General features: G+C 30.2%; 1 protein-coding gene across 3 annotated transcripts; it reads right to left on the bottom strand.

Annotated features, from left to right (window-relative positions):
• Positions 1-10,969: 10,969 nt before the first annotated feature.
• On the bottom strand, positions 10,970-20,896 carry LOC130892964 (uncharacterized). 3 transcript variants are annotated; one of them, XM_057798718.1, is made up of 4 exons: positions 20,774-20,896; positions 13,795-14,012; positions 13,389-13,472; positions 10,970-12,172 (listed from the first exon to the last, which is right to left on the bottom strand). In XM_057798718.1, exons 1-4 carry the CDS (start codon positions 20,799-20,801, stop codon positions 11,711-11,713), a joined length of 792 nt encoding a protein of 263 aa, XP_057654701.1. In that variant the 5' UTR covers positions 20,802-20,896; the 3' UTR covers positions 10,970-11,710. The 3 variants fall into 3 exon arrangements, with proteins under 3 accessions (XP_057654701.1, XP_057654702.1, XP_057654700.1); XM_057798719.1 differs by having other exon boundaries at positions 20,599-20,787; XM_057798717.1 differs by lacking the exon at positions 20,774-20,896 and adding an exon at positions 15,886-15,953.
• Between the last annotated feature and the right edge of the window lie 4,376 nt (positions 20,897-25,272).

Genomic DNA, 25,272 nt, shown 5'->3' with positions numbered 1-25,272 from the left:
AGATTATTTACATACCTAAACTTCAAATAAAAACAAAGAAAATTTTACAATAATAAAAATACTCAGTCGTATATACAAATCACAATGATGATCGTTACAGTTACAAAAGCTGAAATGGTATTTTTCATTGATATCTTCCCATCTCTACATTAACAATAAAGATATTATCTAAACTATAATTTAAAGAACAAATTTCAATTCATTGTAATAAAATAAGAAGAAATAACATCTTTAGTTCATATCAATCAATTACTTTATTATTAGTATCAACACTGTGTATCTATTTAGAAAATTTTGCATTGTTTATAAAATTAACTATGTATTGGTGTATGTCGCCATCTTTATAATGATAGTGGTAGCACTTATATTACTTAACGTAGAAGTAAACTGTCATATAATTCTAGAATAAATAACTAAACAAAAATCCAACCTTAAAAAATTAATAATAACTAATAATATTTCAATGTAAATAAATATAAATTATCATCTAATAATTATTGAATTAAATTTGGTAACACATAAGAATATAGTTCTACTACCAGTTGAAAGATGGCGATCATATAAACATTATTCAGGTAATAAATTTGAATTTTGAGAATCATTTATATGTCTCCTATGATTATAATGATCCCTTATTTGTATTCTAAATATGAATTTATATTAGTAAGAATAATTTTTAAATCATTAGTGCCCACTGCCACCTAATGGTTGGGTATTAAACTTATTAGAATACTGTAACAGAAATCTTTGTTACTGAATATGTAATAGGTTTTAAGTTTGACTAGTTCTGTTAATAGTCAATAGGTGACTTATAAATATTATTCTAACGAGGAATTTTAAACTCTGAAAATAAATACGCTGCAAAATCTAAATTTCAAAAATCATTATATAATTTGAATAGGTATATATTTATTTGATATATAAATGATATAGTTTGATAAATACAGTCTTTTAGTTGCGTTGTGACATCTAGTAGAGAAAAACGAAATGTCTTTGACAGACACCACTATATTGTTGGAAAACTTGAATATAATAGTTTCATTCATAGAAAGCGGATTTATTTCATTAAAGAATTCGAATTGCATAACTGTTGCAAATCTCAAAAGGTGTTAACAGCCTGTAATATATAAATAATTTATTTCAAAATGATAAACATTTAAGAAAGTGTGTTGATAGACATTATTTCTTATTTTGCTTAGTTAATATTTTCTCTATTCAACGATCAGCAATCACAAGATGTATGAACAATCATATTTGATAACATGAAAATCTTGCGGAATATTATAATATTTTAACGGTTATTAACTTTGCTGTTGTTTGCACAAATAACATTTTTAAATCTCGAGTGATGTTTTTATTTATTTTATATGATAAATATATAACTTGAAATGCTAAATGGAATGAATTTATAAATATTTTATAAAAAACGAATGCTCATTACATACAAGTATGTTTTATTTTGTCCTTTCTTTCATTCTATGACTATTGCTTGCTATGTTCATTCAAATGAGCCTCGTTTTGTTGTTAATTATCTTTCTATTCTACTATTTTCAATCAAAGACCTATGGGGATGGTTATCAAAGACATTCTAAGTCCATATAAATTTATTCTAGTTTATATTATGATACGAATTATCAATAAAACCATAGTATCTAAAGTAGTTGTTAAAATAAGTAATAACTCCTGTTTGTAATGGAAAAAATTAATGTTGTTTCTAAGAACAAAATTTGCATATTTTCTTGTGGTTTTTCAATTCCTTATGCATATGAATACCATATTTTTATACATAAAAATAATTCAATGTAAACATATTCTTTTATTTTCTCAGTAACTATAGGAAACAATCAAATCATTTCCTTTTTTATAGAATATAATTTCTGGGTGATGGATGAAACTAGTGATTTCCTATGTTGGAATAAAATGAGAAGGAAAAGATAATCAGTATCAACAAAAATTCTTCATTTTAATATAAGAGTATCGTTTGTCAACACTACGTTATAATAAAATTTAATTCAGAGGTGTGGAGTGTAGATTGGAACTTGTTTGAGGAGTCGTTTTGGTTTTACAGCCACTCTGCTCCTATACATAGAAGATATTTTGGACAAGACTATTTTTCTGAGGTTTCTGCAAACAGAAATCGTGTGTGGGTAGTCAGACAATAAACTCAAAACGACGACAAAACAATACAAATCAAACTTGGGTTTTCATCCCAAAAATCTTTGAATTAGACTGTAAATTGCTCCCTCAACCACTAGATTTTCTGTATTCAGCATCGAATGAAAAAAATTTGTATTCTCATGACAGTGACAGTGACAATTCTAATATTTTGATAGGGAAACATTGAACAGAGTCTTACAAAAGACCAAGTAGAGAAATGTTTTGATTTTTCATGCAATAATTTGTGTTTGAATGACCTGTCCTTGTAGTATATTGACAAAAATGTGAATCATGAATCAACAGACTTTAATCGATGTAAACAATAAATAGAATCGCGATATATAGCGTGCTATGTAAAGCCGGTACTACACGATGCGTCACCATTCGCGGTCTAGCGTTGGACGAAGGCTGGAACCTTAACTAAACTTACCTAAAAAATGAAAACTTTGTAAGAAAATGATGGAAAGCATACAACAGATATAAACTCTTTTAAATTAACTTGATCGTACTAGCAATTTTTTTGGTTTTTCATACTTGGAAGCGTTGGACGACGTATCGTGTGGTACCGGCTAAATAATCATTCTTCATATTTGTAATTCTCAATTTGGAGTTCGACTTTTGCTAAAAACCTTTGTACTATATCGATAGTAAACAACGTACATGCCAATTAAAGTCGTTCTATTAACTAAATAATAAATAAAAGACCTTGAATAAACTTCAAATTTTTTTTAATTTACATAATATTAATAATAGTGTTTTGTTTATAAGGCAATTGTTTTAGTTATATATTTATTGTAATGCCACAAATTCGTATTTTTTGTATAAAACACGTGTGAGAAATGGTTGAAAACAGGATGTCTCAAACAACATTGACCTATTTTTTTATTGCGAATTATTTCAAAAATGTACAAATATTGATGTTACTAAATAAATATGGAAAATACATATGAAGGTTGTCGTGAATATTGTGAAGAAACAACAAAATAAAAGCGAAGGAAATTTTTATTTTTTGATTTAGTCAAAAAGTCCTTACACATCTAACTAATTATTAGAAAGGAATTGTTCTTATATGACGAAATTCCTTTACATTTAAATTTTTTATTTATTCGAATCATTCTCAGACCAATTGTAACAAGATTTGTGTATTTCCCAATTTTTAGCTAATTTTGTATAAAATGTGGTTTTTATTAGGAAAATTGAGTTTTCTATTCACCTTCCGAATAAGATTCAATCTACCAACCATGGGATTTTAAGCCGCGTTCACGAACCCTTGAGCTATAGAAGCCATTTTACTCATTTCTTGACGACTACCCCATGCGACCTTGAATTTAAAAAAAAAACTAATTAAAGGTATACATTTCTCCGAACAAATTTCCCTAATAAAACGATAAACCGTCCACACCTGATTAACCTTCTTAATGTCCTAACCTAACCTAACCTAACCTAACCTAACCTAACCTAACCTAACCTAACCTAACCTAACCTAACCTAACCTAACCTAACCTAACCTAACCAAATAGATTACAATAAAATTAATCCTCACCGACATACCAGATTCATACTGTCTCGAGACCACGAAGCGATCAGATCTCGAACGCCGAGATGTCAGCCGTTGCCAGAGACTTAGCTCGCGCGACGTAGTTTAATCTTTGTTTATTGTGCTACCTCTCCACTACCCTCGACGTTAAGATTAGGTTTCCGGTTCTTTCTATTTGGCGTCAAATCTTATGCAAGATTTTTCCTAGTATGTTATCCTTTACCGCTCGTGTTCTTCATTTTTCCTTTCCCAAATTTTCTTAACTGTCATTACGTTATCCATCCTTTCCTTTCTATGAATACTTTTATGGGTTCAACTTTTAGTTTTTGTCTTATATGCGAGTTTCTAAGTCTATCATCCTCCCTGATTTTAATTTTTGTCACTATCATAGTTTTCATTTTGTTAATTTTCATTCGGTTCTTTGTCAATATCTGGTTCCAGTTGCTTGGATTTTTTTGCAGATCCTTCTAGTTTTCTGCTTTGATCATTATATCATCTGCTTATAACATTTCTTTGTTTTTTCCAGGTTCTTCCATATTTTCATTCGTGGAACTTCATCGAAAGCTTTTTTCATATCTTGGAATGCGTTGTATACTATTGTTTTACAAATTTTTTCTTTTTTGAATACATGATCTTGCGTTCTTCTTTTGAAGTTGGTTCTACGCTTTAACGGAATATTTCTCTATAATTATTACAGCCTTTGCTGTTTCTCGTTTCGTGCACTGGTAGAATCAAATCCATTTTCCAATCTTCATGGATCGTTTCTTCAATCCATACTCTGAAATTGAAAATTTTTAACAGTTGATCACTTTTTTTCCATTTTCTTGATCTTCTTCTTCGTTCTTTACTGTGTTATTTATAAGCTCTTCTTCTTCTCTAGTTTTCCCATCTTCTTCCTCTCTTCTCTGTTCTGTTTCGTCGTGTCTTTTATCTTTTATATTAAACAGTTCTTCGGAGTGTAAATGAATAAAAAGTTGACGACTTTTATTATTTATAAAAGATTCGATAAAATCATGAATGAACGCTATATATATGTGATAGATAAGACTAATTAACCTACATAATAATTCGTGCTATTGACTCTGATTTATCCGAAACGATTTCCATTCCCATTTACATTATTTTAATCAGAAACTTGATTTTTGGATTATTTTGATAAACTTTTTTCGACTTGGAACTTGTGCAAGTATTTGTTGAGGGGTAAATTTCATTATAAAATCAAAATTTTGGTTAAAATATAAACTAGAGATTCAAAAAGTCAGTAAAAACTAGTATTTAAATTAATATACTTTAAAAATATCAATAAAACGATATATGAGGTATGGTAAAATAATTATCTTGACTTAGAAGTTCTGTACGGAGTGGAAATTTGGATGTTGAAAGCTCTAATAATCAAAAAACTTGAAGCATTTGAGATGTGGATCTATAGACGATATCTTGAAGATCCCCTGGACGGATAGAATCATCAACGAAGAATTTTTTCATGTTGCGATGGACAGAGGCGCATTTAAAAACGTACAATATTTGTACTACTCACTATCGAAGATCATATTAGGAAAAACTTTGAAGATATGTATAATTAAAATCGTTTTTTGGGGATATTCTAATAGCTCCGAGTATGCATCACCGATAAACAGAAGGAAACTTCCAAGTTCAAAGAAATTTTTGTTTTTATTTGATAAGTTGTTAACTAACTAAATAGCACGATGTTCAACAGTATGCAGTTCATTTAGACATATTTGATTGTACGTTAATACCTTTTGTATTTTCAATAAATTTATGATAATTTTCTTCAGAATGTCTTTTTATGACGAACGGTTTAGTTAGTAAAATAGTAGTAACAATAATCAAAATTCATTTATTAATTTATCCTTATTGATTTATAAAAGAGGGGATCTTTATTGCCTTAACTAACTTATCTTATTACTGATATCTAAATTAGAAAACTTCGTTATGGGGTAACGTGGTAATAAACTTTACTTTACTGTTGCAAATATGTTTTCGCAATTCGGTTGATATATATTCAATGTATTTTCTGTCATCAGTAGATTATTATTAATTGTCAATGACTTCTAGACGGTGTTTGATATACTTTCATTGCTTTAGTCATTCCGGATGTGGATTAATCTCTGTAATATCTCTATCAAGTATCATATCGTCATTATTGAAAAAACTTTTCATCTATATGTAGTGTAGCAAACTACGTTTTCTACATTATCGTTAAATATTACTTAAAAAACCTTAGGTGAAGAATTATTTGTTTTATTATTTCATAATATATAGTTTTATGTACCATTTGCTTCCAAATGCTTGTAAAAACTAAAAAACAAACATGAAAATATCTAAATAAAGATACAAATACAATAAAATCTCAATATACACAATAAAACCGTAATTAGTAACAAAATTATAGATAATATTATCAGATAATAATTAGTGTAGAGCAAAATTCAACCAGTATGCAGCATATCCGGAATTGAATATTATTATTAGAATAGAAGTCGTTTAAAAGAAGATCATTGGCAAGTGATTGTGCATTGTTTTTGCATTGTAAAATATTGAGCCCTTAACCGTGCTTACGAATTAGGCAAACGGATTCAAACATGAATAGGGAAGGAAGAGTCAGAATTTTTAATCTTTTAAAGAAGTCCCTGCTATTTAGTCCGAGTAAAAATCTAGCAGCTCTCTTTTGTAGTTCGAAGATTCGCTCATATTGAGTCGCACCACACGTACTCCAGAAGGGAAAGGTATATCTGAGATGCGACTCAATAAGAAGTCATTTTTAAATACTTTAAAATATAATACTGACTTATATCTCTTTGTCGGATTTGATTCTTAGTTGCTTCAGCAACTGCTTAACCTAGAATCAATTTATTTGAAATTTCACATGAAGTTTTTATAACAATTATTTGTATGATCACCTGTAAAAGTTTGCTTATTATCCTGTTATTGTTATTAGAAAAAAAGTGCCTACATATAACGGTATATATATAAGAATTTTATAAGTTCAACGTCCAAACTTTTATCAGGTGGCATTAGGAAACTTTTTATTTTATTGTGTAAATCTTATATCTCATCCGTCTTTAAATGTATATGATTCACCTAATGGGTTTCGATTTGGTAGACTCAACAAAACTAAAATTTTCACAATAACAAGATTGATATAATAAAAAAAGAAAGAAAGCAGCATTTTTATAATTTCTCGATAGCAAATATAGAACTAAACTAAATAAAATCAACTAAACAAATTTTCAATTTAATTTCAATTGTGAGTGGATATCAAAAGAGCAAATCTGGCCAATCGTGATTCCATCCAATTTTACTTTTTGAAATATACAGCACATGAACCAATCAATTCTCAAAAAATTTATTTAGGAAACTACCCATACGCAGCAGTAAAAAGATTTTTGTGTTATAGTTATTTATATTATATAAATTATTACGCTATTATTTATTATTGTTATTACAGTCGAAATATGATCAAAATTAATTTAGTATTAGTGCTAAATCGTCAGCGAATGCAAAGGTTGTGGAATCTCTTGCTAGTTCCATCGTCGTAGAGGACGTTTCATAGTTTTGGGCCTGGTACAAAACCCTCAGGAACACTGGGGTCTATTTCAAGTTTTTCCTTGTCCTCTAGGAGTATCTTTTTTGACTTGATACTAAGTTGACCACGTATTTAGAGATGTGTCTTTATCGAAGTTTAGTTATGATTAATTTATGACTCACAGCATATGAACCAATGAATTCTCGCATTGTACTGAATATGGAATATGCAAGTTTTCACAATTAAGAAACGCGTATCTGTCTATATTGATAGCAGAAGTCAATTTTAGTTCTTCACTGTCGAAACCAAGTAAATTTTCGTGGATCCCGCTTACAATTTTGGATCCTGTCGAGTCTCCCTCTTGGTCCACTTTGAGAATTACGGCTCCACGAGGATATGGCTTCACAGAGATTGAACACCCACCATATAGCCCTGATCTGGCCACGTCCGATGTTCCCATGCATAAGGTTTTTTCATCGAGATATATTATTATGTTTTCTTGTGACATTGAAGGTATCTACGAAGATAATTCTTGGCACGATTGATGGCGTCATAGATAAAGTACGGGATGTTGATTTATATGTCACCAATTCTGTAATTTATTTATTAAAATAAACCTAAAGTTTCTACATAAATGCGAAAATATTGGGGAATGGATTTCCCGTATCAAATATGATTTTTTGTAATTTTCTTAACATCCCTTTCACATTTTCCGCAATCGAAAATTTTTCTTAAATTCACCGTATAATTAAAAACATCTGTTAGCCTTGAAGTTTTTTATTTCTCGAACAGATTCGGTAAAAATATAACGTCTCGCATTTATCGCATTCCAAAACTTTCGACAACAAACTTTTCATATGACTTTCCATCTTATAATTATATTGGAAGTGATTAGTTTCTGCGACAGCCCAAAGGATTTTTAAATGAGTCACAATCGCTCTAGGATATACGTCTCCTGAAGGGAATTCTCCGTCTAGCCGGTCGGTTTCGGCTCCGCGAAAAATAGGAAATATGATACATTTCATGCGAATAGCCTTGTAACAACGCAAACAATATTAACCTGCCACACCATCGGCTGGCTATAGTTGAAAATTTGGTGGAGTTGCTACGCCAGGGACGGACCTCGCTCATTAATTTAGTCTGTAATGTGGAATAAGCTTTCAAATTTTTTTTATTTTTTTGTTGATAAGCATTCAATAGAATTTCTAATGTGATATTGTGATGTGATGTGAATTCTAATGTGATTTCGTTTGATCTCAATCATTGTTTCCATGGGTGTGCTCGATGGTGTTTATTAATTGGCAATACATACAGTTTTCGGTGACAAAAATTGGCTTAGGAAGTAGTCAGTTGTTCGATGTTTTCCTTTCTTTCTTACTACGTTTTGAAAGGTTTTTCACTGGCTGTCCTTTTTCTTTTCTTTTGTTCGTCTTCAGTGTTATCAGGAATGTAATTTCTTTCGGTAATCATAAGGTCTTTCGGTGTGATTCCCGTCATTACCTGCAGTGCAACTCCCGAGGTTGTTCTGTACGCTAACGCTTCCCGAAAAAGTGAGTTTCTTTGTTATCGACTCAGTATTGTATTGATTCCTCATCACCAGTTGTTATTTAATGTCAATTTCTGTCAATTGGAATCTTTGTACATGTTGATAAACCTTGCTTGCCCAGGATTTTTAATCGAATTGTCTTCTCAGACTTTTTAAAGAATCAGATTTGGTCAAATTATAATTTATAATATAGTTTTTCATCTGTTATTTAAAATATTTTAATCTCGAAGGAATTATTGTCTAAAGTGGTAGTTGATTGCTATGTTATTAGTTATTTTTTTAAGTTGTTTGGTTTCAGTTCGTCTGATAGTTCTTCTAGTGGTACTGGTGGTTCTTCAATTAGTACTGGTAAGATTTCAGCATTTTTTTTGTTAAATTTAGTTTCACTGGATTGTTCTATTGTTCAAAAAAGTTTATTTAGGAATTTATAAACTATAAAACAGTATTTCGGAAGGTAGATATTGACTCGAAAATAAATAAACGATTAAGTTTTTGTAAAATACGGGGTATATCAACCGAGGAAAAATTTTAGGTATCAAAAGAGATGTTTCCGGAAGCAATGAGATGATCAATTACTTTCCAGCCAAATTCTTGTAAGAATTTTTTGTCACGATCGCAAAGTACAGTCGGGCATTATAGTGGACAAAAATAAAACCTTTTGAAAGCAATCCTCGGTGCTTGTTCTGTATTTTGCGGCGTTATTTCTTGATGGTTTCGCAGTAAACATGTGCATTGGCCTTGTGGTAAGACTTAAATTAACTTTTCTACCCCAAAAAACGGTTTTCACGAGTTTTTGAGGTGTGAAGATTTGGTTAGACTTAACTTCCGTTGGAAACGAAATGTACCTGCATTACATTGATTGCTGTGCTTGTTCTGTATTTTGCGGCGTTATTTCTTGATGGTTTCGCAGTAAACATGTGCATTGGCCTTGTGGTAAGACTTAAATTAACTTTTCTACCCCAAAAAACGGTTTTCACGAGTTTTTGAGGTGTGAAGATTTGGTTAGACTTAACTTCCGTTGGAAACGAAATGTACCTGCATTACATTGATTGCTGTGCTTGTTCTGTATTTTGCGGCGTTATTTCTTGATGGTTTCGCAGTAAACATGTGCATTGGCCTTGTGGTAAGACTTAAATAAACTTTTCTATCCCAAAAAACGGTTTTCACGTGTTTTTGAGGTGTGAAGATTTGGTTAGACTTAACTTCCGTTGGAAACGGAATGTACCTGCATTAAATTGATTGCTGTGCTTGTTTTGTATTTTGCGGCGTTATTTCTTGATGGTTTCGCAGTAAACATGTGCATTGACCTTGTGGTAAGACTTAAATAAACTTTTCTACCCCAAAAACGGTTTTCACGTGTTTTTGAGGTGTCAAGATTTGGTTAGACTTAACTCCCGTTGGAAACGAAATCTACCTGCATTAAATTGATTGCTGTGCTTGTTTTGTATTTTGCGGCGTTATTTCTTGATGGTTTCGCAGTAAACATGTGCATTGACCTTGTGGTAAGACTTAAATAAACTTTTCTACCCCAAAAAACAGTTTTCACGTGTTTTTGAGGTGTGAAGATTTGGTTAGACTTAACTTCCGTTGGAAACGAAATGTACCTGCATTAAATTGATTGCTGTGCTTGTTTTGTATTTTGCGGCGTTATTTCTTGATGGTTTCGCAGTAAACATGTGCATTGACCTTGTGGTAAGACTTAAATAAACTTTTCTACCCCAAAAAACGGTTTTCACGAGTTTTTGAGGTGTGAAGATTTGGTTAGACTTAACTTTCGTTGGAAACGAAATGTACCTGCATTAAATTGATTGCTGTGCTTGTTTTGTATTTTGCGGCGTTATTTCTTGATGGTTCCGCAGTAAACATGTGCATTGACCTTGTGGTAAGACTTAAATAAACTTTTCTACCCCAAAAAACGGTTTTCACGTGTTTTTGAGGTGTCAAGATTTGGTTAGACTTAACTCCCGTTGGAAACGAAATGTACCTGCATTACATTGATTGCTGTTTAGTTCCTGAAATGCAATGCGATGTCTGAGATTGGGAAGGCTCTAGGGTCCGTACCAAATTTTGTGTCTATGAATTTAATTTTTAGTTTTTCTGGAAGCAGCGAGTGAAAAAATGGACTATAGAATCTGTAATATCTGTGGGGGTTTACTGGGTTTTAATAATAGAAAACATGGAATATACTAAAAATTAATTTATTTACAAATCATATCACATGGGGCAAGACGTAAATAAATTATTAATAAATTAAAGTGAACATTCAATCGTCTAATAAAAATTCTACAAGTAAAAAATTTCTATACGATACAAAATAAATAGTAATGAAACGAAAATGAGAAATAAATAAAATAATAAATAAAATGGAATGATACGGATCAAAATTTCGAAAATTTTCATCAAAAATAGAGAATACAAAAAAGCAATGTCATATTAGGACAGTCCTTTAAAGAGGTAGCTATTCACCACGTGTTTTTGACAGATTTTTAATGTATTCTGTACAGCAAATCACAACTTGCGAGACTGACTTTTCTTTTAGTAAATCCTCATTGAAAACACATTTAAAATTCAGTCTCTTATGGAATAATAATACTTGTTCAATATATCACAATATATAATACAATATCAATGGTTAAAAAGCCATAGATTTTATTAAAATAATACATATATTTATACCGACCTCTTTCGCTTATATCTCGAACCAAAATTGGGAAAAATATTTATTTTGATTCGTGATAAATGCTGTGGGTGAAAAATTATTTTCAATAAACGAAAAAGGTTTGTCGAAAATTCACTAAAATACAAAAAGTCTTGATACGTACGCAGCCGAATATTATCTAATAATAAATAAATAAATTACTACAGTAATATCACAGAAATATACGCACTGAGATTTCATAGGACATTCCGCTATGGGTATTATCTAAGAGGCACTTTGTTGTTTAGTCCTTTTATGTTTTAACAAATTCTTCTTCCCGCGATTTTTAGTTTTCGTTTGTTTTTTATTTTCTTTTCCGCCGAAAACTTTCCTTTTCTTCTGTCTTAAAATCCTCCTACTTTGTTTGAAGAATTTTTTCATTTTTTTGAAAAAATCTACGTCGACGTCCTGAAGTTCAGTCAGACTGTTTAATTTGTAACTGCATCCGTGAGACATACTTCTACGGATCTGTTTGATCGCCCGCATCGATTTCGGTTTAATGGGTTCGAACTTGGTTAAAGTGTCATTAAATTCGCACATGACGCTTTTCAAATTAGCCTCTACTTCTTCGTACATCGATTTCCTCAATGCCGTATTATATTTTACATCGGTTTCTACTCGAATTGCTGAGATTTTATGCACCAGCTTCGCCAACTCCACCATACTTTCATAAAATATGTGACTCGTCTGTAACAAAAAAAAATAAAAATTCATTTCGTTATTTACACTGTAAGCAATAAATACATAGCAAGAGATAGGTTTGAGAATAAAAAAAACGGGGAACGGATTTACCAGGTTTTAGTAAATCAGCAGAAAACCTGCAACATTGACCATCTACGAGGTGGAATTTAGGAAAGGGTTTTACTTGGCTGTTTAATACTGATTCATGAGTGTTTTTGGGAAGGAAATCATTCAAACGACTCGTAATGAGCGGCCAATACCGGCCTTAATGAGACAGACGACTTATCTGCAGATTTCGAGACCTTTTCATCAAAGCCTTTGGTGGAAATTTTGAGGTAGTAATCGTATGCTCCGGATATTGGGATGGTTGGTGTTGATGGCTTGGGTTTTTTTAGAATTTAGAGTTACCCACCGAGAACTGATTCAGGAGATTTTGGTACTTGTTGAGGCACAGAAAACAGTCCACTGCGATATTTTCTAGTATTGATTAGATTTTATGGGAGAGATCATCTTAATTGAGAAATTGGAAGCAGAACCTTCATTCTATGGTTTGCGATATCCCCTGATTTTTTTTTGGGTTATTTAAAGGCGAAATTTGTAGAACAAAACCTGGTGAGTTTAAAGGCTAATTTGTATTTAGAACCCAAAACAATTCAGCTTAAAGGTTCATTGAAAAAGTATGTTTTTATATAAGAAAGCAGAAAGAAGAAAAGCCATATGAAAATTTTAATAATGTAAGAGTTTATTTCGCACATTTTGTTTACTTGAAACAATCTTAACCTTGTTCAAAATCCATATTTCACTGACAAGTGGAAACAGGTAGAAACTTAGACTGACGGAATGAGACTTGAAGATAAAACAAATACCAAAAACAAAAATTCTGACTAGAAATTTCCAATAAATAAGATCGAAAAATTGAGTAACGCGAAATCAGTACGGATAATGGGTTTCAGAAGCATCAAATGGTTTGAAAATTATAATTTTCGCAATGTTATTAACAAAATTGGCTCAATTGTATATAAAACTGTATTAGATCTGTAAGAAAATCGAGGAAATTGATTAGAATTTATTATTTGGAAGCTGTCTAGAAGATATTGTGAAAATTGATAAATTATCTAAATTTTAAAGAAGGTTTTGCTCTAATTTTCCGATATTTTTTGAATTAACCCATAGATATAAAAGAAAATCTTGTTACTAATAAAAATAGAATCAATTAACTAACCTGACTGAAGTTACTCGATTTTGTCATCAAACGTAATACGGGATTCACTTTCGGACAATTTTTAGTTTGATTGCTATCAGCATTCTGCAAGAAAAAAAAAGAAATGATCAGTACAATCGCCTTTCCAATTCACATTTTACTAATATTCTTTTTCGCGTTAATTTATGTACAAAGTGCAATGTCGATAACAGCGATAAAAAAACCACTAAAACGTCGCCGTTATGCGAGAAAAAAATTTATTCTAATAATCAATTCTTGTAAATACCGCAGCAATAAACATGTTAATCATGTTAACGTAACCTTAATTAAGATAGGTCGCTAAAATTTCAAAGAATAACTCCGATGTTTGCGTTTCATAGAACACCTATTTATTGAAACAATAAATTCCCAGTAATGATTTACTTACATGTGGGTAAATTGCTTTCAACTTTTTATTCACTCCAGTCTCCAGCATTTTAATAAATATTCGGAGTTGATTTTCGGCCGGGCTTCTTCCGTGCCTCAAAAGGACTGTTTGTATACTGCAAGGATTCGTCCACCATTGCGGTTCGGTCGCAGGAGCTGTCATTGTACTAGATATACTTGACAATACAACTGCTATGCTCAAAATGAACGATAAGTTATCTGGAAAAGAAAAATAACGTTTACTGATATCGTCGATAAATTTTTGGTGGATTAACGTTCGATAAGTGATAAAATAATCGTAGTCCTAGCAATGTACACACCATTTGCGTCAAATTTAATCCAGACACACCAATTTGCAATAGCCATTGAAATTTGTTGATGGAAAATTAAAGTTCATACTTTTGAGAGGCTAAAAATATCAAAAATCATCTTTTTTTTTGATCTAAGTACGTCAAAATGATATTTTAGGTGGATTAACGTTCGATAAGTGATAAAATAATCATAGTCCTAGCAATGTACACCCTGGAATCAATCATTTGCGTCAAATTTAATCCAGACACACCAATTTGCAATAGCCATTGAAATTTGTTGATGGAAAATTAAAGCTCATACTTTTGAGAGGCTAAAAATATCAAAAATCATCTTTTTTTTTTGATCTAAGTACGTCAAAATGATTTTTTTGAGCAATATAAATATAAATTTCAGTTAATTTTAAATCAGTTGTTTATTATATGATAAAAATGAAGCTTCACTTTTTATTTATAGCGCCATCTGTGTAACGTATCGTATATTAGGATTTTAAATTTTGAAAATTACAGTTTATAAAAAAACTTTTTTCCTAAACAAAACCTAGAATTTAAATTTATCACTTTCTATGCTCTATTTGGTTATTTTTTACTAGCAAAATTATTTTACAAGATAATTTTTAATAAGTTTAGTCGTTCAATAACAGATGGCGTTATTAGTTTCGCCATTTTAGTTTTCTTAAAGTGGTACTACGTTTTTACGAACATGTGCGATTATAGATCGGTACTTTATTCCAATATTCTAAGTCGTAACACAGTAATTTAGTATAAAACTTAAAAAATATAGTGCAGTAATGAAATTAATGGTTTTAGAGGTTTTATCACCAAAACAATTAGTGTAAAGTGTACAAGGATTTTTAATTTTCAATATAAAATTAATAAACAAGTTTTAAATATGATCCTCGTGGAAGACGTTTAAAAAGTGAATCTGCATCAGATGATAAAGCAAACATACGGTGTATAATTAAGTAAAATGTAAACATCTCTTGAAGAAATACGAATAATATTTCGGATGAAAATTTAGATTATAGATGCAAAATGCATACGGTTCTCAAAACCATTTAGAGCACTTTTCTTTTAGATAATAAATCCACATACAAAAACTTCACAAGTACATTGAAATATAAAAAAATATTTGAAACAAACTTTTTTTTAGACAGAAATCGATTAACAATTCGAATCAGATGAAATGTTCTATATTTCGAAAATAAAAAAAATTATTATTATTAAGTTTATAATAATAAATTTTTGACATTTCGCTGACCTTTAAAGAAAGACGTAATTTTATATTTAACTCCCTCAGGTAGTTTTAAATCAAAACCCCGATGGAAATAAATTCAACGTATGAATATTCAATTTAAAATTATACCCAAACTTGTAATTTACTATTGAGAAGTTTCTCAGGTAGTGTGAGTCATGTTTAACAAGATATAATTTTATTTTTATATATTCGTTTTAATTTTTTGGTAGACTAATATTTAATTTTTACAACAATTTTTAAATCAGTTCATTACTGATAATGATTAATTAGGGTATTTTATAAAATTTTTGTTTATTATGAGTATAAAAAGATCGAACAAAAATCGTGGATATTTTTTTTAAATAATTTATTTTTATTTACCGATTAAATAGTATAATGATTTTTTTTTATAAGTTATTGTCGTTAATTTATCTAATATATATATATATATATATATATATATTTTTTAAATCGGAAGTAACAAACTAATTTTTAATTACATTTATTTTGAATAAATAATTTATATGCAGAAAAACCGTTTACTTACTAAATGAATTAAAAAATAGCATTATTTTTCCCGCACCACAAATTCCGTACCGCACAAATAAAGTCATTTCCACGGAACATGAGTAAACTAAAATCACTCTCACCTAAACACCAAATATTGGCGACTTGTTAGCAAGCTAAATGTCTGACTAAGACTAAACCGCACCAGTTGAGTGGACATCCAACATGAGGTCCAGCCTCCCATGATGAGACCGTCATCAAGATGTTGTATTAAACACTCCTGCCATTTTTTCTTATTGCTTTTCATAGGTGGCTACGATTAATTGTAACAATGCCGCAACAGGAGACAGAGACAGGTACTCAGAGATGATCTACTTGTTTGTTTATAACAAATTTATTACGAAGTTTAATAATTTATCGGTAAACATTATGATTTATTTGAACGTTTCCAAGAAATTTTATGAAATTCTCGATAATTATAATCATTATAAATACAAGAATATACAAGGAGATTTATCCTTTATAACTTTATAAACTTAAATGTGATAATGTATCGAAATTATTATTTCCACTGTCTCGGAAGTCTTAGTAGTTTTACGACATTGTATCCTAATTTATCATTCACCCTTTTTGGGTATTCTAGAATTACTTCAAGTCAATAAAAGTCAATAACAACAAGAAAAATAAAAACGAGGGCGTGTTGGGAAAAACGCTTAGACATTTGTTTTTTTTTTAATGCGCATTCTTTTTTTAAAAAAAAATAATAGAGAGTGTATCAAATGAGAGTGACCAGTACCAACTTTATTAGAAAATTCATTACAATGTCCCAACTGTGTTATTTACGTTAAAAAACGAAATTAAATGTACAAAAAATGTCCAAACTTTCCTATATCCCAAGAAACAATTAACAATTAAAGCTTAGTTAGGACAAAAAAATGCAATGCAGTGAATGATGATAATTATGGTCGAATTGTAGCGTTAGTCACTTATCAATTTTTCGAATATTAAAGGAAAAAAAGCATTTAAAATGATACAAACTCAGTAGAAAGCGAAGCTGGTCTTCGATTGAAGTCTTGGTCTTGCGAAAAATGCAACACCAAGATCAGCTGCAGGCTTGCAACACAAAGAACACGCATGCAAGACTCCGACCAAAACTAAACCGGTCTTGGTCTTGGTTTTGGTCTTGCATTTTTTACAAGACCAAGACTATCTGAAGGCTTGCAAGACCAAGACCACGCATGCAAGACTCCGACCAAAACTAAACCGGTCTTAGTCTTGAACTTGCATTTGTTCATCAATACAACTGAGGAGCTCATGGAACAAATAAAAAAAATGGTATTTGTAAATACTACGTATCTAACAGTCTTTCTCAAAACGTCTTCATTAAAAAAATAAAATAGAAAGTTGTCATCATCAGAATCAACTATCTAATTTATTTTTTCATTGCTTTTGAAACTAATTTTTGTTATCATCATTAAACGACGAAAAATATATTTTTTTCTGTGTTTGTGTGTACATTTTTTGCCATTAGTTCCACTTCTTTGTCTTGTGCTCTAATTTTGGAAGTAGTACTTCCTCTGGAATCTCCAACTTAATTATTTCAAATGCAATGTTTTAGATTCATTAGAAAGTTCATTACAATGTCCCAACTGTGTTATTTACGTTAAAAAACGAAATTAAATGTACAAAAAATGTCCAAACTTTCCTATACCCCAAGAAACAATTAACAATTAAAGCTTAGTTAGGACAAAAAAATGCAATGCAGTGAATGATGATAATTATGGTCGAATTGTAGCGTTAGTCACTTATCAATTTTTCGAATATTAAAGGAAAAAAAGCATTTAAAATGATACAAACTCAGTAGAAAGCGAAGCTGGTCTTCGATTGAAGTCTTGGTCTTGCGAAAAATGCAACACCAAGATCAGCTGCAGGCTTGCAACACAAAGAACACGCATGCAAGACTCCGACCAAAACTAAACCGGTCTTGGTCTTGGTTTTGGTCTTGCATTTTTTACAAGACCAAGACTATCTGAAGGCTTGCAAGACCAAGACCACGCATGCAAGACTCCGACCAAAACTAAACCGGTCTTAGTCTTAGACTTGCATTTGCTCATCAATACAACCGAGGAGCTCATGGAACAAAAAAAAATGGTGTTTGTAAATACTACGTATCTAACAGTCTTTCTCAAAACGTCTTCATTAAAAAAATAAAATAGAAAGTTCTCATCATCAGAATCAACTATCTAATTTATTTTTTCATTGCTTTTGAACCTAATTTTTGTTATCATCATTAAACGACGAAAAATATATTTTTTTCTGTGTTTGTGTGTGTGTTTTTTGGCATTAGTTCCACTTCTTTGTCTTGTGCTCTAATTTTGGAAGTAGTACTTCCTCTGGAATCTACTACAGCGTGTTTTACGTTTAACTGAAGCGGTAATAATTTGTTTTTTTGTCAAATTTTGACAATACAAAATTTATTCGATTCGTTGTAGTTTAAAGTTTTAATATTTTCAAAATTAAAATTCCAGTATTAGCTATACGAGCCGCGATAGAAAAACATTATTAATGATTCGAATCTAAAAGGTCTGAAAAGTTTTGTTTTTCGGTCTTTATAATTTAAATAAATTAGGCAACGAAAAATTTTTATAAAGCTTAGCAAAATATTCAATTTAATCTTATCGTTTTTAGAAATAAATATCAATTAGTTGATATCTACGATGATATGTATAAGTAGTTGTAATCAATTAGCAAAATCAAGCTGAAATGCGTATTTGTGATTTTGATATAAAAAAAAAACAGGAAACTTTATATTTTAAAATCACTTTACATAATATTTGATATTTTCAAATAAATTATCAGTTCCCTAACCCAACGTAATTCACCTTTACATATTTCCATAACAATTATGTAATCGGATATTTGCAGAAAACTATTTCTGGAAATACTGATATTTATAAATTGTTTTTACTTACAATAACGATTTATTTAACCTTCACTTAATGGAGTTGTAGAAATGTACGTAAAATAAATCTTTTGAATGAGTACTATTCTAACCTAGAACAACAAAATTACGAACGGATTTTCCATGTTATATTTCTTACGCAAACAATTCGAATCATTTTAATCGATTGTTTGGACATAAAACTCGTTATAATTCGATCATGATGACAAAATTGTGGAAACGTACTAAAAGAAACAATGATCGAGTACAATTTTGAAATTTTGGTGTGAGCTGAAATTGAAAGTGACATTGACACATTTTATTACAATTATCGCGGTATTGTGTACTTGGAATTCTTGGTAGATAGTACTACAAAACCGTATCTATGGAATGGAAAGTCAAAATACCGTTTCATTTTTTCATTACGAATGAATTCCCAGGTAAAAGTTGTCTAATAACTAACGGTATTTCCAGATATGATTCCAATTGACTACAAAGACTTGTTTAGAGAGAACTCGCTCATACTACTGGACAAGATTCATAATAATGAAAGTATTTTAGCTAATTTATGTTTTCAAACTAATTCAATTATTTCCCTTTTTTATTTTTTAATAATTGAAAATTTTAAGTTTGTGTGGATTTTCAAAATTTAATCTTACATCAAATTAAAAATATATATACACATAAATTGCTTCAGTTTCTGTTTTTGTTGATAAATCTTCTCGATTTTATGTCTCTTCCAATTTTTTTAATATAATTATATCAAAATTCAGTTGTAATATAACAAAAAACAAGCAAACAATTAAATTTATAAAATAGAATTCTTATTTTTGAACGATTCTATGTAAAATTATCTTTTTCTTATCTTGATTTTATCGATGACCTCTCAATCTAATTTCCAAATATTAAGATGTTTGTCCTATGTATAACAATTATTAATAACGTCATATATATCACTTTTTTTAACGTTCTATATTTTGATATTCATATTGTTTGATATAATTATGCAAGTTGTCAAATTATATTTTGAAATAGATAAAATTTAGGACAAAACGTAATTTCTATTAAAAAAAGTCACTTTAATTAAAAGAACATTAAAATTGAGATTTATCATTAAAGGAATTTAAATTTAGATGTTATTAGATTGCAATTTTTTGATAAGAAGTCAAATTTATTATCATCTCATCACAGCTGATGGAACATTATCATTAATGATGAATAATTACGTAATTAATTTGCATTGTTTATAACTTGAGATTTAATTTTAGAACAATCAGACGTTTTAATATATTTTTCAATAATTTCTGTCAATAATATTTAGTATATAATCAAAATTTGATACAAAGAAAAAACTAGCTAAATATACGGTGAGAATATAGAATAAAATTCTTAAAATAATAGTGAGAAAAACGAAAAATTACGGGGTGTATTAGATACAACGATGTTTACTGTGTAGTTGAATTTCTTCACTTTTTATTGAAGAATTTTGTATGAAATTTAACTTTTTGTGAATATTTTTTGAAAACACCAAGCATTTTTTGGAATTTTATACAAAAAGTCATGTCTTGAGAGTTTGTCATATTTTTTAAAATAATAATAATATTGATATAAAAAATAAAATAAAAAAAACTGTAGTATTCTAAAGTATAGAAGCACAGTATAGAAAGGGATAAATTTATTATTAAAAAACTACCCAAATAAAAGGTTGTTTGCTTTTTTTTAAATGTAATATCAATACTCTACAGAAAGTTTTCTATAATATAGTGATTAAAATATGATTTTATAATAAATTACATTATAATTGTTACAAACCCTAACTAGTGCGTCTCCTGGTATTTGCAAACGTGAAAATAAAAAAAATATATAAAACTTCCCGCGTTAATTTGCCGCCGCACTAGTTCCGACACGTTTGAAACATAACAAAACACAATCACCTATGCGAGTAACCTCTCCAAATATACCGCTAACACTTATCATGGTTATTTACCTTTGTTAGACTTCAACCAGACTGCCATTGATCGATTTTGAAACTGTTCCGCCGACTTATGTATACACTCCTTATATATGTTTTCACTTATCTCAAATATGATTCATCAAACGACTCGCAATAATTGTTCTCTGTAGATTTATTCCTCTCGGACATGTCAGTCTATTTTATTCTAGCTGATCCCACTCCACCGCAGTTTTCGTCTTGCATTCATGATCCTACGGGAGCACATCATACATATGACGTAGAAAAGTGACGATAGAAACAAAAAAAAAGAGGAGAGTTTGTTTAATTTATACGTAGTTCGATTAAATTGTTTATTGAGGAAGTCGGAACGAATTTCAGGTATATGACTAACGAATGTGGCTTCCAATTTACAAATATCAAATTTGTAGTTTAAATCAAAGCGTATGAAATTTTAATATTCCGATATTTGATTATATACAATCATATATCAGTATTTAGCGCGATGAGGTAATTGTGGTATATTAGAAAATTATTTAATCAAAACTTTCATATATGTGGAGATAACACCTTAATTAATAATTGATAAGAATGATAAGCGCTATTTCTCTGTGTATCACACAGTCTATTTGATATAAAATATCTATCAGTATTTTCATTTTATACCTTCAGGTTCAAGTTTTTACGATTTTTTATAATTTATAAAACGAGCAAGAAGTGAAATAAAGAGAAATGACAGAAACAAGCAATCAAACACAAATATTAATACTAAATCGAATACTGAAGGTGACCAAAAGGTCTAGAAATCCGTTGCTTTCTGATGATCCTGTAACTGAATATAATTGTTAGGCTACGAATCGATCCGAGCTCCCCGAGAGCCACCTGCGAGCGGACCGCTGGTCATGTAGTCACTACAGGATGTGATTTGACTTTCAGGAATTCGTTACTGTGGTTTGAGAGCATGGAATTGAGCGATTGAGCTCCGCAATCAACAAGAACTAAATTTAAATATATCGCTTCCAAGGGGACACCTAACGTGCATCAAGTGTTGCCAGAATCAAAATTCAAAATAAAGTTTGAACAAACTAAAAACGATAGATAAGGCAGTCAACAATTTTTTTAATACTCCAATTTTTTAAATCTTATATTTTCAATAAACAAATATAAGTTCTGCCGTGGAACTTTGTAACAAAAAATTTACCTGAGAAAAGGTCGGGTTCAATTAGTTGTATAGTACAAAAAGACACAATTACCACGCCTCCGTTTCGTCTTCAAAAATTGATTTATTACTTTCGTTGCTTTCCAAACAGTCTTTAAACATTGTGGAATATTAGATTTTAGTAATAGAAAGAAAACTGTCAACCTTGAAAAATTTCTAACAATAGACTTTTATGAAAAAGTAGGGAAATAAGTAACAAGCATTTTAAAGGGTATGACTTGTTCGAGTAACGTTCAGGTGGTTATTTGAGTTTTGAGTCATGTAATTTCTTCTATATTGAATTGAGTACAGCTCCTGACCCACGAAAATTAGTTTGTCACTGATTTTCTGGATTTAGATATTTCTCAGTTGAGTTAACATTAAAATTTTGGCCGCTAAGCGATATATTTTTGTTCATATTTTCAAAATTCCGAATTTTGCGAATAATTCGAATTCCAAGCCAAATTTCGGAAAAAGTAAAGAGATCAAAAATGTAGCTTAAGAAATTTTCTACAAAAAAGGTTTCCTGTGATTTTTCCCTAAGAGCTGTCATTTCTTTGTAAAATGCGCTCAAACTTAGGGGTCGCATTTTATTAAAAAGTTTTCGCGCCACGTCCTCGGCTGAAGAATAAACTTCTGTATCTCCTCGAAAACTCAACATTTCGGAACGAAAGAAAGTGCATTTTACTCCTTAGAGTCTCTACTTTCCAACTGCATCTGCAAAAAAATTCAGACTTGTAAAATTTTCTTGGAAAACAACACGAATGGGATTGTTTTTTGCTGGCTGCCTGGGTGAACTTAAAACACATGTGTCTGTGACTCTGCTACACCCAGCAGCGAACCCTTGCTTGAGGTCGTCAATTAGACGATTACCTCTAAAATGAGACCAATTATACCTTTCAATTCACTCTGTGATAAGAAAAAAACTACTTTTACTAATGTTAATTGTTGAATACCAGCCATAATAAAAGTTAAAATATTGGTTTTCAAGGACTTGAATCCTGCGTTACATAAATGAATGAGGAGGCTAAAGAGGGATAAAAAACATGATACATGGAAGTCTAAGACGGTAGACGTTAAGTGTGTTGATCACTCAATTGCTCAATCCATTGCTCAGAAAGTTCTTTTTACCTTCAGTAACTCAGCAGATTTTGGAACGTCATCGTCCAATTTTCTAATAGTTATGATATTACTGGGAATTTTATTAATTAGTTACAAAGTACTTCATGCACGAGTATAATACAATATTTTATATACGACTACATTAAAAAATACTTTTCTTTGTTGAAAACAGAATTATAAACATATAAGTGTTACAAAAGCTTACGACTTAATGTAACTTATCTAACAAATATAAAAATTTAGTTTGGTATTTTTTTTCTTCCACTGTTTATAAGGGATGTTTAAATTTAAATTTATGATAGTTTTTAACAATGAATAATGGGACTATTACGTTAATAATTTCCATTGATATTAGCTTGACTTTTCCGAAAAATATTCAATAAGAACAACCATATAACTTTTCCAGAAAAAAATAAACACAATAATTTATTTTTTTTTTAATAAATATTAAAGGAATATAGAAGAAATAAGTAGGAAAGCACCCTGTATATTCGTGAGTTTGACGTGGTTTATATGTATTTCAATTTTGAAATATGACTTGAATTATTGGTTAAAAATTTTGAATGTTATGATTTATAACCAGGACAGAAAAGTACATTAAATATTCTGAATATTATTTCGAATTTATTCAACTAAATTATGTGCTTCATTGTACGTATTTTATTGTTACGACAAAAAAAATTCTGTTTGTGCGGTATGAAAACCAAACATTTATTCTTTTCTAAGCAGTAAAAATATAATAACACTAACAAATCAAGGGGATAATAATATTCAAATTTTGGTTTACCTTCAGGTAAATTGACATAAACCACGATACGGTTACTTAAGTATTTAAGAAATTTAAAAAGCCATAAATACCATGGGTATGAAGAATATTCAACACAAGGCTTAATCTTGAAAGTTTTATTACAAACATGTCACTACAAATTGCTGAAGACCCTTTTTTTTCAAAAAATATTTTGTTGTAAGAAAAGAGGGTCCTTTAAAAATTTATGTTATTGCAATCGGAATAATTGCCACTGGTGGTGAGTGGAAAAACCAAAATAAGTGACAGAAAATAGTGAGAAATCCACTACGAGAACCGCTAGTCATATTTTTGGTCTTCATAACAATTGAGAATGATCTAAATTTAATATTGTTGAACATAACCTCAACTTAGAATAGCAATAGAATCAAAAAGTGCAGCTTCTTCAAATTTTGACAGGAGTGAAAGGATACATGTCTGTTGACAGGACCAGTAGTGCCCTTTTGATTAATAGGTGAGAAACGGAAAAGTGGCAATGAAAATCACATCGAATTTTCGATCAAAATGAAAGCGAAAAAATGCAAATATCATTTCTTAAAGAAGAAGAAGCTTTCAATATGAAGTGGTCTATGAAGGAGGAGGTTGTGAATACGATTTTGGGTATTTCCGCTAAGCAGAAAGAGTATTTTCAAGATTTCAATCCAACAATTTAGTTTTTGAGGGTGGATGACACTCACGGTCAAAATTACAAAAAAAAGACAATTATAGAACATATTGGGGGAAAAACAGTTGATTTGATAAAGACACGTGCAGAGTATGCGAGAGATAAGGTTGATAAAGAAAAGAATAAAGTGCATGGAGTGTACGAAATCTAAACGATAAGAGCTGCAGCGGCAGGAAAGGAAATAATAGCTTTCAAAAGAAACATTATGAATTTTCGACCTAAACTAATTTAGTGTACTCAATATTCGGAAAATAAGAAACATTTTTTGCAAAAATGAATTATTCATATTCATATCTATAGATTTACGCACATGGAAAAATTTCCACACTCTTGAATTCATTCAACAATTCAATATCAAATGAATTATTCTAATTAATAGTTACTTCATATACATGCAATTATTAAGTAAATCTAAATTAGAAATTACTATATCTTGATTAGAAATGTTGTTTGTTGCACTTGATATTATGATGAAAATCCTTCTAAACGTGTCAGTGGTTTCGTCGAATTATTTTCTCAATGAAAAGAAATAGGAAAAAACCAGACGTCAAGAAAGTTTTCGGTAATTATTCTCATTATTATATATACTTAGAAAGATATATGCATATTATGCATATATCCCAGAAGCTTCGCGAATTATTTGTTATTATAATGATCCAATACATACTCAACAAGAAAGTCTCACAAATTTAGTTCTACCACTTACGAATAGTGGCGCTAGTGTAATAAAAATGTGTCATTACTGT

The sequence above is a fragment of the Diorhabda carinulata genome, chromosome 4 (genome assembly GCF_026250575.1).
Source record: "Diorhabda carinulata isolate Delta chromosome 4, icDioCari1.1, whole genome shotgun sequence".
Taxonomy (NCBI): domain Eukaryota; kingdom Metazoa; phylum Arthropoda; class Insecta; order Coleoptera; family Chrysomelidae; genus Diorhabda; species Diorhabda carinulata.
The sequence above is the reverse complement of the archived record's forward strand: the minus strand, read 5'-3'. Positions and strand labels throughout refer to the sequence as shown.